Raw genomic sequence first — 24285 nt, forward strand, 5'->3', positions numbered from 1 at the left:
TAAACTCGTGTTTCTTTCGCGTCTCCTTTCAGGTTCGAACGTGAAACGCGTATTTGTGTATTTGATGCTTTGTTCGAGTTACGAAACGCAACACGTAACCAACTTTTTTTTCAAACGTTTGATCGTCGCGTCGAACAATTACGCTATTGAAGAAAACGGCCAAAGAGAAATTGGTTTCGACGCGAGTTTTTGCTTACGATTGCTGGCAGACGCGAAACTGCCGTAGAAAAGAAGATTCTCCGTGGACGTTGAAGCACGCGCGGGCAAAACATTATAATCTGAGGTCATAAGAGCAAAGACGTCGGAGAGTGCAGGAGGATTTATTTTATGGCATGTAATCCCCCGTGTCGAGGTGCGAAAGGTCTGTAACTCTTTTGTTGGCACCACGGGGCGTCCGCGCTTCCAAAGCAACCGCTAACTAATTCCTCTCGTGAATGCTCGGCCCTCCGCTATTAAGCCCTGTTCGCTCTACGCACCGTCCGTATTCCCTACCGTCCAATCGGATTTTTTCATTCTACGCCAACGACGCGTTTTCGGCCGGTGCATATTTCTATTTTACCGACCATCATTTTTACCTATTATACAAAACGTTTTCAAATAATCTGATCGGCGTTGTAACGAGGCACAGCTGCCACGATTACATCGCCGAGATTTGAAACGAATCTGACACGTATTTCGAAAAGACTCGAGTCGTTTCGTCCGCGATTTTACGAAAATAGATTCTATTCTCGAGAAATATCGAAACGTACGTTTTACAGCGATTGCGCGCCACGTAAATAAACTTTTATTCGATAAAATATCAAAAATTATAAAAATTGTACCTGTTACCGTTGCTCGTTAGCCAAATAAAATTTTGTTCAATTTTACTTCAGATACTTTGCACGATACACGGAGGAAGACTCGTAGGATGGCGTACGTTCCTTAAAGAGGAATGGCGAACAAGTAGAAGCGAAAGACAGCACGCACGAAACCCACGTAGAAAGCGGGAGAAGGCTGCGCGACGAGAAACGTTAACGAATTCGACAAGAACGAAGGCCATACAAATTTCCTCGATGCGTCGTTGGCCGGCGATTAAGCACGGAGACGCATTTTACAGAGGGCTAGCGGGCTTTGTTTGTACGCAGAAATTGCTGGAGGGGCGCCCACTCGCAAGACGCAGGAAACGCAGATACGAAGAGGACGCACGCGACGTCACTGGTAGCGATAACGCACCGCCTCGAATAGCGTGTACGCACACGCATAACGTCGAAAGGCTTACCACGCATCCACGATGACGAACGCGATCCAACGTTGTCCACGTGCGCTGCGCGTCTCGCTAGCGCGCCTCCTTGTCTCCGCGCCGCGTTGCGACGACCGCAGTACAGCCAGCAAGTGGCTTGTTTAATACGCTCCGCTACAAATTATTCCCAATACGTAGCCACACCGTAACTAAGCATTTACGTAACTGGCTCGTGAAAATATTTGAAACCTCTTCCAAGCGTATCGCGTGCGTCGTCTATGGTAAATAAATATCTTGAAATTCCATCGACACTGTCGCGAAAACGATGTATCGATACGTCTCGATATTCGATGGTTCGATGATTACATTGCTTAAAACAGCTATCGATTTTTTCAAACAAATATACGTGTGCAAATGTACATACGTAGGTACGTAATACGTTGGTAAAAATTTCGTGCGCGGTGAGCGTTCGAATATTTCCGTCGACTTCCTGCGAGCCTGTATATACAGGGTGTCCCGTAGCATCCCGTGCCAAGTCAAATGGGAACGCGTGAACACGTGCCCCGTCCGACCTTGTCTTCGAATCATAGCGAGTTCCATTCTTTCCAAACCGCGCATCCGTGTCAGTTTCGTTGTTTCGGTAAGCGCTATTTCATCGAAACGCGTCTTTATGGCATAGGATCGTCTTTGTTTCAGCCATTTCCTTCGAACGAAAGAACCGATTACCAGTTTGCCAGCGAGAAACGTTAAACAGCGTTTTAATTTATTCGCGACGACAAATTTAATTTATTCGTTACGACGTAAAAGATAAAAGAAATCAGCGACGCCTGATGTACCGTCGATACAAATATTTGTCAGAGTAGTCGAAAAACCAGTTATGAGCAATTTCATCGTTGCGCGAGTAATTTGAAGCCATTATGGCTTGTTCCATAGCATAGGATCCATGCAGACGCGAGGTCATCGAGAATGGCGAGGTCGATGCGCGCGGGGGCGCATCGTATCGTTCGCGATCAGCCACATACGACAAATGCCTAAACTAATCCGTTCAGACGAAACGTAAAGTCACCCTTCGAGCACACCGGTACTGTGACTAATCGATCACGACGCAGCCGGTCTTTCACCCTCTCTTCTGCCTCCAGTTGAATTTTAACCGCGCGCTCATCCGCGTCAGCTTTTTACTCTCCTCCTTCGTCGATGATCTTCCTAACCCGCAAATACCGTGTAAATGCTACTTTTATAAACTGAAACAGACAACAGTACGTAACGAATATTTGATAGATAATTTCGAGGAACGCGGTTTCCAGAAAGCCACGCTACTTAAACGGATGACCTAATAGCTTGTTGTAATTAAAGAAGTAATTAAAGAGATATAAGGAATAAATTATGTCATTTACGTTAGCTTCAAAAACTACCAATCAAGTGAGAGAACAGAAAAAACATAATATAAAATATTTACATAAAATTGCACGACTTTCTACCAACGTGTTTTACTTAATCGACTGCGTAATTTTATATGTATCGATAATCGATCCAAAGGATCGTTAGTAAACGTTGTAGAAAATTAATTACCCAAAATCGAGATGATCGAACGAACTAGTTCGTAGCCACGTTCTTGCCCAGACGATGTTACAAATACGTTTTGAAAATTCCACTTAATTTCTATGCCGTGGCGATTTGCGAGAGAAACGTGAAGGAAGAAATTTACATAATGTGTAACACGGGTTAGAGATCAAATATAGCGTTTCGAATGGGACTAACTTGCCGTTCGAGCTACCTACATGGTTACCCCGAGCGCGTCCGTGTTAAAAGACGTAACGTTTATAGAAAGGGAGGGACGGGCCATTCATAAACAAGCGCAAATAGAGTTGTGTGCACTTCTAGTTGAGGTTGCAGTTGAAAATGCATGACGAAACACGAATGACACGTGTTTGCGCGGCACAGCCGCAACACGGTTAAACTGTTGTGAGTCACGTGTTACCAGGATACGTGTACACGCATCAAGGATCTCGACGACAACGAAGAGCCCCGGAAGAGAAAATAGTTGGAAGTGCATTAGAGCAGAAGAGGTTAGGGCTTTCCCATGGTGACTTTAATTTCGTCTATTGTTCCCTGGTCGCCATTGCCCCTTTGCCACCCTAGTTTGTTCGCCACCAGCTTTACGAAAACGTACACGGAGCGCGACGAGCGTCGAATCGATCTTATTACCCACGGAAACGCGCTTGATTTCGATCTGCGTGACGAAATTGTTCCCGGAAAGGCGTTTGCTTCTCGAGATGCAGAGATTTCGAACGCTCGATTTAATCGACACGCGAGACGAGCGACGAACGAGCTGTCGCAAAGTTCGCGGTTTCAGCGGTACGAAGAGACGAGGCGGGATGAGCGAATCGATCGTAGTTCGATAGACGGAGAAGAAATAGAAAAAAAAAGTCTCTTGTTCGTAAATTTTCGCGAGCCAAAGCGCGGCTGGTTCCAATTGAATCGGTCAATTCTGTGGAGAAAAACGGTGGCATCCGGCGCGCGCTCCGAGGTCAAGTAGACGACCTCGTATCCTGGGTCTTGGTTAGACCCTTGCCTCGTTGACGGCTGCGCCCACGGGTCAAACTCTTTGACTCGCGACCGCTGCCAACTGCCCCCTAGACAACTCCACAATTATTCTTATCGTTCTTGCGTATGTTGTATACATCGTAAATACTACGACCATCGGTTCTGGCTTCATTCATAAAATTCGACGATTCCGAGAACAGCCAGCTCGTGCGCGAAGCTTCAATGAACGACACGCTATGACTACTATCTACGGCTGAAACCGCGAGACAGCTAACGTTGCGGAAATGCCTGAATCAACGACCAACGATTAGTCGTTTCTCTCTGTCGTTTCTTCGTTATCTCGAGTCTAATATTTGTGGAAAAGATGGATATAAACGCGTTCGTGGAACAATAAATGTACGATATTCGATAGAAGGGCGCGTTCGAAGTGCAAGAAACGATAAGTCGAGGTATTTAACCGTAGAAAAAAATACGCGATTAGTATATTTCTTTCCACGGAAGCTGTCGCTGTCTCCGATCTTTTCCTATGTTTGGAAAAACCGATAGCTGGGAAAATGATCTGAAACGAAATTTACCGCGTAATTCGACAAACTGGTAGTAAAACGTACGTACGACGAAATATCTCGATAGTTTTGTTGGTTTTAGTTGCTCGAGACGAAGATGCATAGTTAACGAGAAATTCAAATAAAAACGATATCGCGATCCATCGTTCAGGGGTGGAAAGTTTATTCTTGCGTGTACGTATTAACGGCTGATTTGGCGCAGAGCAACGTTCGCAAGGGGTTCGAAACGATCATGAAAACGTGTCTACATACTCGATGTGTTAACCCGTTGCCCATTTGAACAGCTCTTGTGACCCTTTAAAACAAACAGGACGTCGCCTAGGGAACAAAGATTCGGGAACGAGTAGCGGAGAAATGAAAACGAAGAGAAAAAGACGGAGCAAAAGGGCGAACGAAGGAGATTTATCGGGTTTAACCCTCTGATGCTCGATTTCGTAAGTGGCGCGTATTATGTATACAAGTGGCACAGCTGTGGAACAAAACGACCCCCATTATTCTCAGAACTCGTACCACTATTAACGGGAATCGATGCAACTACATCGTATTGTACATTGTTGTTCAATAATGATTACCCATCAGACGATGGATCTATTGTTCGTTCTACAAAATGATCAAATGGTACTACGGAGAAACGACTAATACTAATCGATGATTTAAGACTCGATTCTGTCCATATAGTTACATATAGCTAACAGAATGTAGCAATATAATATTTGTAAAATCTTAACACTCTGTTCTTAATAATTATTTTTACGAAGCTGAATTATGTTTGAACATATAGTTAACAGAACGTAGCAATATAATATTTGTAAAATTTTAACACTCTGTTCTTAATAATTATTTTTACGAAGTTGAATTATATTTGAAGATATAGTTAACAACATATAAGATATAACTTAGAAAAAACGAAGCTGGCACCCCGCTAGGGGTAGCCACCCACATGCTATATTTATTTTCATTTTATTTTTTTCACCAATAAGATATAACACTTTACCAAATGTCCATAAGGACAAATTGTAAAAAACCAAAAAAAAAAAAATATAGTTAACAGAACGTAGCAATATAATATTTGTAAAATCTTAACACTCTGTTCTTAATAATTATTTTTACGAAGCTGAATTATGTTTGAACATATAGTTAACAGAACGTAGCAATATAATATTTGTAAAATCTTAACACTCTGTCCTTAATAATTATTTTTACGAAGTTGAATTATATTTGAACATATAGTTAACAGAACGTAGCAATATAATATTTGTAAAAACTTAACACCCTGTTCTCAATAATTATTTTTACGAAGCAGAATTATATTTGAACATATAGTTAACAGAACGTAGCAATATAATATTTGTAAAAACTTAACGCTCTGTTCTTAATTATTTTTACGAAGCTGAATTATGTTTGAACATATAGTTAACAGAACGTAGCAATATAATATTTGTAAAAACGTAACACTCTGTTCTTAATAATTATTTTTACGAAGCTGAATTATGTTTGAACATATAGTTAACAGAACGTAGCAATATAATATTTGTAAAAACGTAACACTCTGTTCTTAATAATTATTTTTACGAAGCAGAATTATATTTGAACATATAGTTAACAACATAAAAGATATAACTTAGAAAAAACGAAGCTGGCACCCCGCTGGGGGTAGCCATCCACATGCTATATTTCTTTTTATTTTATTTTTTTTCACCAATAAGATATAACACTTTACCAAATGTCCATAAGGACAAATTGTAAAAAACCAAAAAAAAAAAAAAAATATAGTTAACAGAACGTAGCAATATAATATTTGTAAAAACTTAACACTCTGTTCTTAATAATTATTTTTACGAAGCTGAATTATATTTGAATTTGAATATTTCATATTGCGTTCGTGATTAAATATCGAGAGTAACGAGAGACGTGATTCACGTTGATGGATAAATAAAAACTGATTCTGTTGTACTACGGCTGAAAGCTTGAACCAGTAAAACGTGAAATTTCACTACGCTTTTTCCTATTCCTGCGATCTCGAACCTGTGGAAATTCTCGAATACTTGGACACATTTTTTTAACGAGTAAATTTGTCGTTAAATTATACGAGCAATGTTTGGAAAATTTGCGAAATTTTGCAATTAACGATGTTTATAAATCTGGGATAACGAAGACGTAACGACGAAACGTTTCGAAAATTGTAATTTGCAGACATTTTTCATTTGCGCGTACGAATAGATAAAACCGACTCGATAGAGAAGAATAATCGAATTTATTTATTTATACTTACTACACGGGTGACGTCTTTTCGTACAGACAGTTTAACGATTAAATTAAATCACACGTGATATGAGAATAAAAACGTATTACGTGGATACGACGTTTCCAACATGTTTCTTAAACACGAGCTACAATTATGAGTCGAGTAGATTGGCATGTTTGCAGATACGATTGGTGCAGCTATTAGAGGCACAGTTAGTCCTGTACGGAGATGTGTGGAGTAATGGAAACTTCCTGAGAGCCCTGGATGAAGCGTTAAGCTTAAAAAGCAGGAGAATTTCCACGTATGTAGGTTTTCAAGAACGCATCGTAGCTATCGAAACGAACTCACCGATTTCGTAGAAACCCAAACGTTGAAACGTAAAAACCTGCGTTGAATTTTCTCATTGGAGTCAGCGTGCGTCCGGTAATGCGCGTCCAACGACGATGGATCGAATGGAACGTACCGAATCGAAATGTTTCGTTAAAGTGCAGAGTCAACGTAGCTTGCTTTTCAACGACAACGACGGAGAATCGAATCTCGAAAAGCAACGCGCACGATTCTCGATGCAGAGATAGAAATACGTAGACCGACGAACCGACCGCATAAACCGAAAAGAAGAAACTGATCGATCGGCAATTGGATTTCTATGGAACAGCGAAGAGAGCGGAACGCGTTGTCGCGTCGTATCGCGCTCGGGGATGGGTCAAGGTAAAAAGGGGAGACGGAAAAAGTGGTTGGTAGAGAGAATGCAGTGGGTGGCACGCGCCCAATGCCGTAACTTTAATATATAAACGCTTAACAGGCTTGGTGTAACACGAGACACATCGGAAGGGACGTCAGCCGAGTGTCACTCAGTCATTCAGTCAGCTCCGCTCGTTTCGTGCTCTCCTCTCGCTCGGCAACGCTCTTCTTCTCTCGCTCTCCCTCTGCCGTTCTTGCGGTAAGTGTTAGCGCGAGTATGCCAGCACGCAACGCGCACGTACGCACGCGCACGCGTACCCGCACTCGCACTCCTATTCCGAAGGATGAGATCGAGTTCCGAGCAAACCGCGATAACATCCGAGGGGAGAAAGAACACGAGCCTTATCTACCGCGTTAATTCGTTCTATTCTCTTTCTCTCTCTCTTTCTCTCGTGTTTCCTCTTTCCTTTCGTCGACCAGATCCCATTCGGTCGTCTGAAAATCTGCTTTTGCTTTTTCACGATCAATCGTCTGCTGCGTTGCTGGAACACGCTCGTTCTCACGGGTATCCGACCAACGATGCAAGACGCTACACTTGATCTCTCAATTAGACGCTTCGTACGCTCTCTTATACACCCGTGTTCCGACGTTACACGAAACACCTCGCACGTATCTAACAGAAGACTTAAACGAGATCGTCCGTTAGACGCATACAGAGTGCGGCGAACGACGCGTTCACGTGGACGTTGTGTGATTCTTTATGAAGGAACTGAAAGGAAGAAAAGCGGAATAATTTTTATTTTCGCTAGTCGATGTCGTGTATATTTAGACGATATATAATAATCAGTCTGGTAAATTTTCCATTTTAAATTTACCGCCCTCGGCAATATACGCGATCTTTGCCACGAAAGCCTACTAAACGCTGTATCGCCACTTGTGCTCCGACGTAAACGAAATAAGCGAAAACGCATTCTCTTCGAACTCTTTTAAAAGAGTTACCGTCGTAAAATTGCGAACGGAACTTACGAACCGAGTTCCAACCGAGTTCGTATTGTACGATCGCTTCTCCGCTGTCGCTAAATGGACAAGTAGAAGCTTTAAACGTAATTCGTATAAATCATCGTCACGCGCACAATATACACATATGTAAAAATTACGTTAAAGTATCTCGAAAAAGAATAGCCAAAAATCTAAATCTAAAGTTCGCGTCCCAAACTCTGTTCGCAAGTCGCTTCAAAATCTTTTGATCGACCTCTGATTTTTACCTAATTGCTTGGAGAAAAAGAGCGTAAAGGGAAGGGATAGAGGGTTGGAAGGGCGAAAAAGGGGAAAGGAAGAGGGATGACGGCGAAAGAGGGGATAGCGACGCGGTTAAATGCCACGAGACTCGAGTACCGCTGGACCTCTGGTTTAAATGGTCATTTGTTAGAGACGCGGGAGACAGAATGGGAGAAAGCAACGGTACAAAGACACGAGCCTTGATTGCACTTTAATTCACCTTCTCCTTCTTTCGTTCCCTCTGATCTATTCTATACTCGAGCACGATCGCACCAGTCATTTAAGCAGGAAGTGCGTCCCTAGGGAACCGAGTCTCGGCTTTCATCGACGAGAAAAGTTTTCAGATTCGTCTATCCCATCGACGATAGTCTACGTCTTTCGATTTGTCTTATCGAAATATATATTTAAACGCTAGAGCTAATTATTTGGAAGCTGATGATAAAAGAAGGTGCTAAGTTTGATGACAAGTTACAAATTATTAACGCTACGATAAGAAATAATTATTTAATGTAACAATCGAAAATAAAATTTTCGCTTTAACGCGAAGACAAAGTGAAAACTGTCGTTAGGAAATAGCATGTGTCGTCAAAAATGGAATACGTTTGTTCGGTTATACTTTTCCTTGTATTTTGTTTTCTTAAAAATCGCAAATATCGTATTTTTCGGGGATACTTTGAGATTTATTTTAAAATAAAAATATGTTTTAGCGTTTTATATACACGTAACGCGTGTCCGATAACTTGAATCGAAAAGTTTCAAAACGAATAAATTTTAAATGCCTGCATGATTTAAAAGACAAGTTCGAGGTATCGACTGTCTTTAAACAAAGCGTAAAAATTTTACTCCTCTAAAAAATCCTGGAACAGCTTTTGACATTTGATCCCAACTTTATCAGGTACGCGTGAGCGAATATTTTGCGTATCTCCCACATCCTTTATATTCTTCGAAATAGTTAATAATTACTTATCAGAACAATATTTTAGCGCGGCAATTTATTTCAGCAATGAAACGACCGAATGAAAAAATAATCGTAGATACGATACGAACTTAATTGATTCGTTGATTAATTGTATTTGTAACTTTATAACGGCAACATCGAGAAATGAAGAAGCGGGAAAAATCGGAAGCCTGTCGTTATACAAACAACTCTCGGCTGATCTATCGCGCCAAGCAATTAACCCTTTTCGCTTGTCAGATCTCTCTAAGGCTAAGGTTTCTTTTCTTATCTGCTGAATGAATTAAAACGCGAATTTAAATGAATTTGTTTTCAGTAATACATAAGCTACGCGGTTCTTTTGTCCTATGCACGCGCGTGTCCACTTGCCTATGCACGTACGTCGTACGAAACATCCTGATCCTTAAAAGGATGTAACTCTGTTCGTACCGTGAATGATACTTTCCTGCCCTGTCAAACGGACTAGCCTTCGCATAATAATTAGCTAAGATACGATATATGCAAACGGTTATATTTACGAATTATAAAAATGTCCTTAGAATTAGACGATAAAATTAGTTGATACTGTGATTACTCGTGCACTGACTGTTTTAAATACGTTAGCCAATCGCTTTAATTATCAACGTTAGCGCAAAGATAAACGTCATTTAACAGGATTAAGTTTCATCTAGAGAAACGACTTTACTTAGTCGAACAAAAAGTAATTTGCTTACGTAATTACGAGACGATAGACAAAATTGTTATTGGTCGCGATACATGCTACTTCCATCAAGAGAGTAAGTTAAACATAATTTCGTGTTAATGGAGTGTAGAGGATCGTTGATCGCTTGGAGGATGGTTGGATTGTTCGAATAACGAGATAACTCGATGTTGTAAATCGTCAAGTATATTTAAAATGATAAATAAATTAATACAGACAATGATCGTTCGTACTAACAGATTCGCAGACAGTTTGTAAATCGCTAATTAGATCGCTGATGACTCGTTGATAACCGATAGGTACCGAACTCCTTACGATCGCGTCTATTTATTTACACTGGTCGGGGGAGAGCCAGAAAATTTAAATTCGTCTTTGTTCGACGGTTGCACGTAGCGGCGTCGATGTTTTGCCCAGAGTTTATTTATTATTAACGATATTGCTACTCCGAGGCAAAACAACAACATGATTTGAATTGTCCTTTAACTCGTGTTACAGGAGTTACAGGAGTTTAAAAAATGAAGTTTCGCAAATGAATGAAGTAATCGGCGAGTAACAAAATACAGAAAATTTTCATGGTTTTCTTGTCTTAAATTGTTCGCCAGAAAGAGTATGTCGCAAGATTTCTTTTACGATATTTCGACAACTCGACCGGATATTCATATTCTTAAAGCTAACGCTCTCCCATAAGGGCACTCGCAGCTTCCAAAAAGCTGCTCCAATTTTTCTTAAATCTATCGAACCTTAACTATTAAATATCGATAGGCGTTGATAATAATTGGTAGCCGCTTATGGCATTCGTACTATCAAGCGTTATTATACAAAAATTCCTCGTTCAACGCTAAAACTAGCGATAGTTAACACGAAGCAATTTCTACCAAAAAATACATAATAATAGTATATGTTTATATTTATTGTTGGAATACAACGATATTTCACGCATAGGCACAATACCCTTACACAGACACCCGCACAAATATTTGAACAGGACACTTACACAGGTCATACTCGTTACCGTATAGAGAGTGGGGTTGAAAGTATTTAAGGGATCGTGGGTCACTATCTAAGTCTAATCTGAGAGTAACTGGCCAACACTCAACGATCTCCATACGTCGTTAATTGTATCATTCGCTTATATATATCAGGTTCTGTAGTTTTGTTTAATAAACATCACTAAATATTATTTCAACATAAACATTGTGTCTTCCACAGATTATTAATTTTAACTTCAAGATTAAATTCTAACATTTAGTGATTTATTACTTTCTTACAGAAGGGATTCCATGTTACGTAGTATCATTACGTAGAATCGACATATTTATAAAATCGTAGAACTAGTCATTAACTAGCGTTAGCATCTAGCGATCTAGCTATCGATCCGGAATTTTCTTGACAACCGATATCGTCGTATCGAACGATACGCGGTAAAAATTTGAAAAACGCGTGGCAAGTTGTAGAAAACGAGAAAACTGGTTAATCGGAATTCGATAAACAGATCGCAGGACCCTTTTACACTTTGACAAGTACCAGACGACATAAAAGATATAACTTAGAAAAAAACGAAGCTGGCACCCCGCTGGGGGTAGCCGCCCACATGCTATATTTATTTTTTATTTTTTTTTTTTTTCTTCACCAACAAGATATAACACTTTACCAAATGTCCATAAGGACAAATTGTAAAATAACCAAAATAAAAAAAAGAAAAAAAAAAGTATCAGACTTTTTCACTGGTATCGGTATAAGTAGCCTCGATACAAACTTATTTTCAAACAAAGATAAAATTCATTGTATTATTCTTTTAGTCGTCGTTACGAAACTCGTTACATCGTAAAATTATAAAATCAATCGATTCGACTCGTGTGGTAATTCTAACGTTAATTACCATTTTCAATACCAAAGAAAGTAAATGGGCGATCGTCGCGCTTTCCGACTATCCATTTCCACCCTACACTCTCATCGTTCGCCACGCGTCCCTCCGCTTCTCTTCCGTATTTCCACCGATTTTATTGAATTAGGTGCGTCGCTGTATTCCCCCCTCACCGTGTATCATGGCAAGTAATTCCGCGGCACGCTGCTGCAAGAAGCTTTCTGCGAGAATTCTCAAGAAACAATTACCGGCCTAAACGAAGCTAATTGAAGTCATTCAAGATCATGGCGAACGCGTCGGTGTCGGTTGGTATGGTGCAGAAGAAGACAAGAACAACACTGTAAACTGCGTTTCGCCGAGTTTACTCGGTGCGTAAACGAGCTACTGCTCGTTTCCACCACGCCAAATAAAGTTGAATGAAGCGCCTACGAGCATCTTTCTCGCGCGTCTTAGCCGCGTGTGTTCGCTCTTTGTCGTTACTCCTTTGCGACACGACACATTTCCGGCCGTTATCGCTCCGTTTATCCCTACCTCGCGCAGTCCCTTCGAACCGTAACAGCGTTTCAACCCCCGTTTTCTCCTTCTCATCTTGATCACGCACGAATTTTCCTTCCTATTCCTACCGCGGCGCTGGTTTTTCGTTAAATATCGCTGCATAGCTCCTGATATCGCTCGTTTCAATTTTTAGTTGCATCTTCCAGCAAAACTTGTACTTTTCATGTTTACAGATACGCTTTCAAATAGCGAAGCTGTCGTTTGTTCCACTTAAATATACAGTAGCGGACAAAAGTTTAAGACGATGATTTGTAAACCGGATTACAAACATCTTATACGCATATTGTTCTTCTATTCGGTTTGTCTCTTTGGAATAACGTAGCTGTATGTTTGACCTTCGTAACCTCAGACAGTCAGTTGTTAAATACAAACAATGTAGGAGTTACAACAGTTAGTTACCGCCTAGCACTTGGAAACAGTGGACATTAGTTTAAGACGATCTGTGTAAAACGTGAGTACGAGTACAGTTTTTGAACATTTTGATTCTGGAATGTCAAAATCATTGTTTAGTGTACCTTTTATTGCTTAAAATTCATTTAGGTAGGAACAGACTATGGGTAAATCAAAGAATTTACTTGAAAACGAAAGGGAACAAATCGTAAGGCTGCGAAAGCAAAGTAAAACCTTCACCGAAATAGCAAATATAGTGAACAGGTCAGAAACAGCTTGTAAACAAGCTTGGTATAAATTTTTAAAGACAGGCATGTATTGCGATCAACCGAAAAACGGAAGACCACGGAAAACAACACCGAAAATGGATCGCCGGATTCATCGATTGAGCGAAAAGGATCGTTTTCGTAGTGCAAATAATATTGCTGCGGAGATAAACTATGAAAACGATACACAAATTAGTGCTAGAACTGTTAGGAGAAAATTAGAAGACTTTAACTTAAGAGGACGAAAACCCCAAAAGAAACCACTGCTGAGTTCTAGGAATCGAAAAAGACGACTTGCATTTGCTAAAGCTCATAAGCATTGGACAAGTGAAGATTGGCAAAAGGTATTGTTTTCTGACGAATCGAAATTCAATCGCGTCTGTTCTGACGGGATACGGTACGTTAGACGTCGAATTGGCGAAAGTTTGAAAACACAGTGCGTTTTAAAAACTCTTAAACATGGTGGTGGCAACGTTATGGTGTGGGCGTGTTTTTCTCGAAGCGGCCCTGGTCCGATATGTCGTATCAATGGAATTATGGACCGTTTTCAATACAAGGACATACTCAAGAACACAATGTTACCTTTTGCACGCAACAATATGAGTGATGATTTTATTTTTCAAAATGATAATGATCCGAAGCACACGGCTCGGGTTGTGAAACAGTTTTTTCAAGAAGAAAATATCACCGTGCTGCCGTGGCCGTCGCAATCACCAGACATTAACCCAATCGAGAATTTGTGAAGCATCATAAAAAAGACAGTACAAGGTTATAAACCGAAAAATTTAAATGAACTTTACTCTACGATTGAAACAGCCTGGAATAATATTACGGTAGATTAATATAAAAAATTAATAGATTCTATGCCAAGAAGATGTACCGAAGGGATAAGAAATAACGGATATTGAACAAAATATTGAATTTAAACAAAAATTGTGTATATTTTTTAACCAAAAATTAATATTTTTTGTATAGTCTTAAACTTTTGACCGACGAAATATTATACAGATTTCGTTCCTTTTTTATAACTTAGCTATTGAGCAAAATATCAAAATGAAATTTTTTTTCTAAGTGTACAAACAAATGTACAATTAGTTAATACCAAAAGTAGAACACCGTATTTATATTTTTTATGGAAAGTAAATCAATTATTTATTTCTTCCATTTCGTCTTAAACTTTTGTCCGCTACTGTAATTTATGACAATATTCGCATGTAAGGTTTTACAAAATTTTCAAAGATGAAATTTAATAGATGTATTGGTATTTTTCCAGAGAAAACAATGTATCAGAAGCTATGCGAATATTTATTTTAGAAAATACATCTGACACGTAGAAACGAAGCAACAACACGCACTTTCTTTCAAATTGCAAACATCCTTCGATATAGTTATTTCGTTTCTTGTTTAAATTATCGTAGAATGCGTGGAAAATGTTCACAAAATTGTCGCATCGCCCGTAACACGATCGACGAAAACAAGCTAATAATAAAAATAAGTAAATCGTAATAGCGTGATCGATGGGTGTTGCGTTACCTTTTTCCAAAGATGAAATTTCTGATCGTTTCTTTATCCGATGTAAAGAAGGACGCGGCTGCCAGCATTTATTCCGACGACGTTGCAACGTTCGGTTCTTCCTCTGTCTTTCCCTACTTCTATCCTTTCCAAGCTTTCGTTCGCTCGCGCGCCTTTTCCTCTCCTCCCTCGTTCTGCTTGAAAGTTAACGTTTGAACAGAGACATACGAGCAGCCGCTCATTCATTCGACCATTCGACGGCCGTACATTCATTCGTTCATTCATTCGTTTAACACTTTTGTGCCACACGAAGATACGGGCCGTCTGTCGCCGCGGTACGCGCCTGGGAACCTCTTAACTGTTTTGTATAACGTGATTACTTCAATCCCGTCTCTACTCTTCCTGCCATCTGAATCCGGACTAGGTTTTATTAAGTTTCATGGATCGACACCATACAATCGTAAATTCCTCGATAATTTAATTTATCCAACGACCAGCCAACCGTCGTACACCGTTTGCTTAACGACGATACAGAGACGCGATATGTATATTTTATCTTGCGCGAGATTCTTCGCGCAAGATATTACATATATATTACATATCGCTTTCCATACATCGACTACGACAAAGTGCAAAAATTAATGATAGCATTTGCGACGAGCTATTCCGCGCGGAATTCAACCTATTAAATCGTTTATTTTAGAATATTCCTATAAAATATTTCAAATGCAAGTTACTCTTTCGCTAAGATAAAATTCCAGCAAACATCGGACGATTGCTCGTCAACGCGAGATGTTTTCTCATCTCAGCGTCGGTGCGTACGTTCGAATAATTGTCTTTTTAACTCGTGTTCGCGAACGTCGTGCATCCTAAAATCCGCGATTTGTTCCTTCGTACCGTGTCGTGCGTTCGACTAGCGCGTCCTTCGACTCGAACAATTTACGATATTTCTAGAGAAATCGATAGATACCTCGGTGAAGATGTCTACGAGCAAAAGTGGATTTACGAGGCGAACTAGCGAGGAAATAGGATCGAACGGAAGAAAAATCGACGATGAGAAGAAATCGACAAAGTAAGAAAAAATGAAAAGAAAACGTCGAGAAATAGCTGGATGGAAAGTGGGCGTCTCGGAGAACGAAGGAGACGCGACTGAAAGCCCGCAAACTGGTTCGCTCCAGACGAGCAATCGCGAGCTCGTAATTGCTACCAACCGTGCGGAGGTGGCGAGGAATATGGCGCTGTTAGCGGCCGAGCATCTTCTCTTAACCCTTCTTCCTCGCTTAAATAAGTTAACCGAGTCATCTTGCGACAGTACGAACACGGCTACTTACATAGGTACGCGGCCTTACGTCATGCGCGCGTGGCCGACCAACAGGGTACTTGATACTATCCTTGAATCTTACTCGAAATTGACCGCAATCAAAGTGCCACGTCAACATTCTGTACGCGGTACCACTTATATCCAGCTCGTTCGCGTCACGAAAATCAACCGGACTTCCGCTCGCGGCGATTCTTCGGCGGAAGATCGATGACTCGACCGACCATTACGCCTATACGTCATCGCTCGCTTCTCTCGCGCGAGTTCACCGTTTTCTTGGAACCGCTTGCAAGTCGTTAAGCTCGAATTTTCTTCAATCTTCTATTTACGTTCTCGCTAGAATCAAACTCGAGGAGATTTACGACACATGCAACAAACCGAACGTCCATGGTCAGTAAGTAACGATCTCTACGCCGCCGTATCTTACGAAAACACAACTATCGAAGCTTCTTAAGTAGCACAATTTCCAGATTAATCGCGGTGGTACGTAGCTTCCGGCCGTACGGAACAACACGCCGCGCAAAGACGAACGTTGAGCGAAGTAAAGACGAAACGAAATCTCGAAGAACGTTGGCGGACGAGCGGCGAAAGTTTGCAGGAGGATCGAGGCAGTTGGAGAGAAATGCCGGATCGCGTTCTCGAATAAACCGCAAATCGGCCACCATCGCGCTCACCGCGCATCCCCATAGGCTAGAAATTCGGCCGGAATGCCTGTTATTCCCCTCGGTGACTAGGGGATCGCTACCCCTGCGGGAAAGAGGAGACCTTCTGCTCGAGAGCAAAACCAGTCTATTCCTTTCTCTGCGTGAACGTGCGTCTCTAACACGGGTGAAAAAGAGAGGGGGAGGGCGAAACTGCACGCAACAATCCCCACAACGCGTATACGTGTATGCATCCAGGGATGAAAATAATGTAACACGCTGCCATTGAAATCTATTGACGCGCCACCCCAAAACGCGCTGCACATGTGTGATGCGCCCATTCTATTTATACCAATTTCGTCCGAGAGAAGACTACGCGTGTTCCTGACTCTTGTGAGAACGCAAAATGGCGATGTCAAAATAACCGTAGGCAATTTTGAAAGCGAGCTATACGGAACCGGCCGCACCGCAGAACGTATACGTGCTCTTTGTACGACGATTTGCGTGGTTCGATGGAAGGCAATTTCATCGGCGCAGCAAGGGACGACCGTCCAACGCATGGAATGCGAATACCTTTTTATCGTGCGAATAACGCGACAATCATCTGGTATTAGCGAAATGGTATTACAAGGGCCCCGAAAGGCATCACGGCAACCCTAGTCAGACCGACTCTGCGACTAACGCTGACGACATCGACAATAATGTAATAGCGCAAAGTAATTCAGCGAGTTACCGACTACTTACTAAAATGCCAGGAACACTTTATGATCTTTACGCGTTTTGCAGACCCTGCTGCGCCGTTATCAGATATAAATAGAGATTACGCGCGTTGTCCAAATCAAAGCTATTCCTTCGAAAGAAATTTCAATTTCACGTTGGTAAATCGCAACGTCTTACCTCGCGTCGAGACACGAGTTTAAATTACTTTTTCTTTCCTTTTCTTCCTTTTTTTTTTTTTTTTTTTTTTTTCAGTCGTACGTAATTAACAGGAGAAATTAGGAGAAACGCGTTTCCTCCGGTAAAATAAATAATTCGATGAATACGTAATACCTCAATTGCGGCGACTCGCAACTGCCGAGAGCAGAGATTCGTAGAATAAAAGCGATTAAAGCGTAGAGGATCGGACGAAACGATGGAAAGTAGCGGTAATCGAGAGAAAACTCTCAAGACGAAGGACAACTGTACCGACAAACCGTGGACAAAGCACAAACTATTTCGAATTTATCCGTGCGGATAGAGAAGAACGTCTATCGTACACACCGGAGAAGTAACACGCCCATAGAGGACTCGCCACTTGGAGCAATTGACCACGCAAGTGTTTATCGTCCCCTTCGACTACGTGATGCTATGCAACATTCGTTTAATCTCGCTTTATACGTCGCTGACAAGCGTTATCGGTTCGGTGATAATGCGCAGTGGCAGCACGCTAATATATTCCTGTAATTACAGGCAGAATTTCTGATCCGCCACCAGGCTATCGTTAAATCGAACGTCTAAGTTGCGATAATACGAATTTTCAACGTCAACGCTATAAATCTAACGCAATTTACAGGACGTTTGAAATTCGCGTATCGATGCACGGTACGTGTCTACGTAGTTTCTCTCCTTATGTTACTGCATCCAGGAAAACGTACAATTTTACTCGAACGTTTACGCGGATCAGATCGATGTCGGAAACGTATAAACAGTTATCTACTTTATAATTCTCGCGGTAAAAGTATCTCGCGTTAATCGCCACAGGACACGATGTTGATAAGATCGTTGAGAGTAGAGCGACAGAAAACGAAGAAAATATTTTCTGTTTCTTGCCTATCCTTTAAATACACGATCGAACCGATCTTCGAATTACCATACGAGTGTCTACGTACTTATTCAGCAGAATAATTTTATCAAACACCCAAACCTTACACGCTCTTCGCGATTGATAATTTTCCCAACGCGATATTCTTCCAATAAATCGTTATACGTGCTGTACCGTACAAACTGTGTCGCGTATCGATGATGTTTATGCACCGCGAAAAGAACAGCTCCTTGGAAAAAAGGATGGAATTGCAAATGTAAATGATTTATGGAGAAGGTTCTATTTTTGCATCTTACGAGTCATTGCTTTTTATCTAGCAGAAACGAACGTGTTCCTATTATGGAACAGCGTTCGAAGGTGGAAGCGCGTTAACGTGGTTTTCACGCGCGCTACCGACGGAAGGATATGCGATTTAACGCGTAATTAGAATAAAACGCATAGCTTTGGAAGAATGCAAAGTACGTGTTGGAGCGAAGAGGCCGCGCGGGTCACAATCTCATCTACAGATCCTAATCGGTCGTCTATGTCTTTCTCCTTCTGTCTCTCGGCCCTTCAAACGCTTAAACCCTCCGTTCGACGTACGCGAGCGTACGCTATTATCTTATTTACGCCTCATTGTCTCAATGTATCATAGCGATATCCAGCGACCGCTCGTACCGAGCAACAACACGCTGCCGAGTCGTGTCCACGTGAAAGTAGCCCGCTATCGAATCCATCGAATCGGCGTTCCTAATCTCCGGCGAATCTACTGCCCTTGGACGATGCGCGTCGAAACTTGCTAACGAGATGCAGGTAAACTAATTTTTACCAAAATCGCGTGCCTATCGAGGATCGAAAATGTTCGTCGATAATTGTTCGACGGATGATTGCTTTCGCCATTATAATAATAATAAAAATTATACAAAGACGAACAACGTTGTTCGTTTGCAATGAGAGTGAGAGAAAATAATGGAAATTAGAAAACTCGTGCAATTTCAGCTTGAGACGTCTATAGGACGTGATCGAATTAGAAAAGAAAGATCCACATTGTGACGGTTATTGCGTGTTTCTATCGAGTTTTACGCGCATTAACCAACGAACCATTCGCAATACGTAAAAGTGGGAAAAGAGGAAAGTTCCCAAGTGCTACGAATTACCGTAACGCGGATGTAACGCGGGATCGCGTTCTTCGCGTATTCTTTCCTTCGGTACAAGAACCAGTCGCTCTGTTCCTTGAGAAGACGAATCGATCGGTTTTTAACATTTCGATGGACGATAAAGAAGATCGTTATCGTCGTACAGCGAAGAAACAGGAGTTTGTAACGTTGAATCGTTCTTTCTTTCATCGATCAAGGCAAATTGCAATTCCACAGTTTTCTCGATAACTCGCGACGTTATATTTACAAACTGTTTTTAATTTCCCTGCGCCATTGTCGGATCAGATAAACGCGTGCAATTACGTTGCTACGTTCCACGAGATCCAGTCTCTCTAGTAGCCGATGGACAAATGATTGACAAAAAGGACGATCGACGGCGTCGCGATAATTACGAGTATTTCGATCGGACGCGTATATCTTACCATCTTGGTAAGAAGAAACGGAGAAGGTCAACGTAGAAACCAAACGGAACGTTTTCTCCACGATGCGAAGCATCCAGAGAGAAAAGAAAGAAGCCCCAGGAATGCGGAATCGACTAGAAGGACGAAGCCAACGACTACGTTGGACGCAGAGACGTTAGAGCCAGGCTAATTTGGTGAAATCAAAGGCCACAGAGGAATACCCACGAAGGCCACTAGAATATGGTTTTATGGTTATACCGAAGCACTAAACCAATACAGAATTTCCCATTTCGAAGCTTCGACCTCTCTTCGTTACTTTGTTATCCATTGACTTTACCCGAACGAAATTTTATGCCGCACTATGTTTTGACAGCCTTTGGGTTCTGCCTGTTACTCTTACGATCCTCGTCGACGAAACTTTGTTGCGTCCTTCGTGGAAATTTACTGCGTTCGAAATCCTAGATCGATGGTGACGCGCAAAAATGATCGCGATAAGGATCAGCCGTGCGCAAAGAGCGGAAGAAGATCGAATTTTCAGAGTTGGAGCAACGGACTCGCGGTAATGGGATCGAACGTAATAAATAAAGATACGAAGAAAGGATTCTACGCGTAGAACGTATCCCGAGCGAATTAATAAAAAGATCGCTAATGGGACAAGCGAGAAGAAGGTTGGAAGGTGATCGTAAATCACGAGGCGAAATTTCTAAAAAACGTTTTAAACATTTATTTTAACGATTCTATACACGCTGCTAGACACGTGTTGTGTCTATACCTTATACGAATAACAATTATCAACTATATACATATTTTAACAAACGACTCTGGAATATCATCATCACTCTGAGTCATAAATCACTATGTAGTAGATTGGGATTCGCGTCTAAGATGAAACTATCGCGGTCTACGATCGACGACGGGAGATCACCTAAACGAATCTTGCTTTATATTTACGATAGTCATTATATTACTCTTTTGTGGTTTAACGATCGCACATTCTGCCAGCGTATCGACGATCGGTGGAATTAAAGAATCTCGCGTAAGTTGCACTCTATCGATGTAGATCGATGCGTCTCTTAAAAGCTAGTATTTACAGGAATTAGACAAATAACAGAAAGTATATGTACATATAATATCGCTATGTACGTATTAACTGGGTGAGGAGGAGAGAAACTGGCGATAACGCCGGAGCGTTAACGTACTCTGATCCGGAGCAGACGAATCGCAAGTTTCGAATCGATTTGATTTTCGGTTTGTCGGAGCTACCTACGTTGCTGGTAGGTATCGTAACTCCTTTCGACGGATGAGCTGTACTGGAAAACTAGCGAGCCTAGTACAGCGAGTTCGTTCAGCTCTGTCTCCCGGTAAGAACCGTGATCGGTTTCAACAGTAGTTGAGGCGGACTGTGCGGGAGAGATCTGGATTGCTGTACGACAGCGGTGTTACAGACGGTGATGGGTGGTGAGTTCGGCGACATCGGCTCCGGGCTGCTTCCTGGCGACCCCGCAGCCGATGTCGCCGGCCCTAAAAGAGGAGTTTGATTCGCGTGATATCTGACTGGTTGCTGACTGTGAGCAAACACCGCGGCGGTACTCTGATGCTGTTGATGCGCTGCTAACGATCTGAGGGTCGAGTAGAAGTCGTAGGGACTGCCGGAGACGGGGATGGCGGATGTCGCGATGCCGTTCGGATATCCAGCGGCTGTCGGAGGCTGCAGCAACCTCTCCATGGAGAATGGACCGTGTTGCGGGGACGCGGCTGTGGCTGGCAACGGTTGCGGCTTGCACGGTAAATTGGCGGCCGAACTGGTCGCCGCGCCGGGCAATAAACTCGCTGGATATCCAGCGGGAGTGGAGTAGGCTCCGGTCGCTGGCGGATAACCAGCAGCTCGATGAAGATACGGCAGCGTGTACAGGGACGCTGGCCATCCTGGGGGAGCGTACGCCGATGGATACAGTCCACCGAGAACCACGCTTCTCTTGAACGCAGCCAATCGCGATCTGGAAGCCGCCGTGGTTCTTCGACGGAGTTTACCGGTCGTGCCCCCGATAAACACATCCTCGGAACTTGGATCTAGCATCCAATAATTTCCTTTTCCCGGGTCGTCGTAATGTCGCGGAACTTTAACGAAACATTTGTTCAGCGATAGGTTGTGTCTGATGGAATTTTGCCAACCCTGTTTGTTGTTCTCGTAGTACGGAAAATGACGCATTATGTACTCGTAAATACCGTTCAGGGTGAGCCTCTTCTCAGGACTTTGACGTATGGCCATCATGATGAGTGCGTTGTAACTGTACGGCGGTTTCTCGCATTTCTTCTTGTCGTCCGTCTGTCGATCCTTCGAATCCTTCTGCTCGGGCGAGTTGGTCGAGTTGACCGAGTTTCTGGAACAATCCAAGGGCGGGGTTTCGGTGCCACCGTCCCCGGTCACGTCTAGATCGCTCGAATCTTCGCTATCGTCGACGTGACTGATCTCCGGAGACGAGGATCGCCTGACGCTCGGTGCCGGAGTTCCCGCGCACGCCTCCGGCAGGATGCTCCGAATACTGAAGCTGCTCTTGAGGACAACGCGCGGCGACGGCGACGCTGTCACCGTTTGCTGCTCGCCCGATCCTTCCATATTCACCATACTTTTAACACGTGTCGCTAGAAGAATACTCACTTCTCCAATCGCGAAAAATTAAAGCGAACGGCTCCGTCACACCGATATTCACACAGTCGATTCCCTTTTCAAAAGCATTTGAACGCACAAAAAAGCACTTTCCGCGGTCGACCGAGACGTTTCTTATCTTTCTATTTCCTCGCTTAGTCCTCGACGCAACGGATAAAAGCGAGGGGTCGATGTTGCTCGCAACAAATACACCGGGTATTTGCTGTCATCCCCGCTATGAACCCTATATATATGCCTCGAGTAGCCACACCTACTCCAGCCTCAAGCTCCACTACAACGACCGATCCGACCAATGGTCGCTAACGTTGGCATGTCAGGCAAGCGCCGTCCTTCCGCCCCTCTGTTCCGCTTTGCGGCCAATGTTTGACAGTAAACTGTGCAAACAACGTGCGGCAGTACAACGGAGGCTGGGATTTCGAAGATGACCGATCGTAGCCAGCCTCGATGGTGGGGAGCGCAGCCGCGACTCGACTCCCAGCCACGAACTCCCGTATACAAACAAATCCAAACGCGATATCTGTATTTCTACGCCCTCGCACGGCGTTCGAGCGGCCAACTCTCCACAGGAACCGTGTTCCTCGTCGGCGCCTGAATACACCGAACCGAAGAGGGGCTGGTGGGGGCGGGGGGTTGAATACCCTTTGTCGTTGCCGTCCCACCTACTATCATCGAATCGTACAACCACAGAAATCGATACACCATTCTGCTATTGTTTCGCTGATCTATTCATAAGGGAATTATCCCTTCTTTTCTTTTCTTTCATTTTGTAAATATTTTTCCCTATCTCGCACCGATCCAATGCCTCGTTAACGTAACAAGTACGGACCAACCGCTTCGGTACTTCTTAGAACGGAATTAAAATTGGACACATCGATGCCTACGTGATTCCTTTTCCCGAGAGACTTTTTCTCTTCCAGTATGTTCCGTGCACGAACTTTACGAGCAGCTTTATTTTGATTTTATTCGAATAAAGTTAAAATAAAGGCACGTTGTTGTCAAGAAGCGAGATCGCTTATTTTGCGATGATAATTTCTTTAACACTGAACCTACCATTGTCGCTCGATTTGATCGTTTTTTAACTCTTTGTTTTAATCTTTTTTTTTTTTCAAGAAATATACGGAGCCTGTCCCCCCTACCGCAGTCGGTCTATTCAAAGCGCCCGAGATAACACGGTAGTTACCGTTCTAAACGATCGGCATAAAAGAAAGGCTATCTGGATGTGACACGACCAAAGAAACGATCAAATGGCAACTAGAAACGTAAAGTCGAAATCTCGTAGGTGGACCCTCCAGGTGTTTCTCGATGTTCTCGACGTAGCTGGAATAAACGTCCGGGTTTTGTATACAGAAACAACAAGAGGAAAAGGCCGGAATTTTTATTCCAATTAGCTAGAGAACTTGACGCTGCGTATCGAGAAAAAGAAAATGTATCAAAAACATCGACAAACTGAGGTTCGGATTCGATGTACGAAAAACTCGTCGAAATTTTAATAAAATAAAGTTTAATAAAATTGAATAAAAAAATTTTATGAAATTTTCCAAAGGTTGC

At 42.4% G+C, this 24285-nt stretch overlaps 1 protein-coding gene across 1 annotated transcript; it reads right to left on the bottom strand.

Moving 5' to 3' along the window:
• Positions 1-20920: 20920 nt before the first annotated feature.
• Positions 20921-22839, bottom strand: LOC132910162 (forkhead box protein fkh-2-like). Its single transcript, XM_060965667.1, has one exon. It carries the CDS (start codon positions 22693-22695, stop codon positions 21415-21417), a length of 1281 nt encoding a protein of 426 aa, XP_060821650.1. The 5' UTR covers positions 22696-22839; the 3' UTR covers positions 20921-21414.
• Between the last annotated feature and the right edge of the window lie 1446 nt (positions 22840-24285).

This window comes from Bombus pascuorum, chromosome 8, assembly GCF_905332965.1.
Source record: "Bombus pascuorum chromosome 8, iyBomPasc1.1, whole genome shotgun sequence".
Classification (NCBI taxonomy): domain Eukaryota; kingdom Metazoa; phylum Arthropoda; class Insecta; order Hymenoptera; family Apidae; genus Bombus; species Bombus pascuorum.

Excerpts from the sequence above, each read along its gene's own strand:
- LOC132910162 (XM_060965667.1), bottom strand. The coding sequence starts at position 22,695 with ATGGTGAATATGGAAGGATCGGGCGAGCAGCAAACGGTGACAGCGTCG.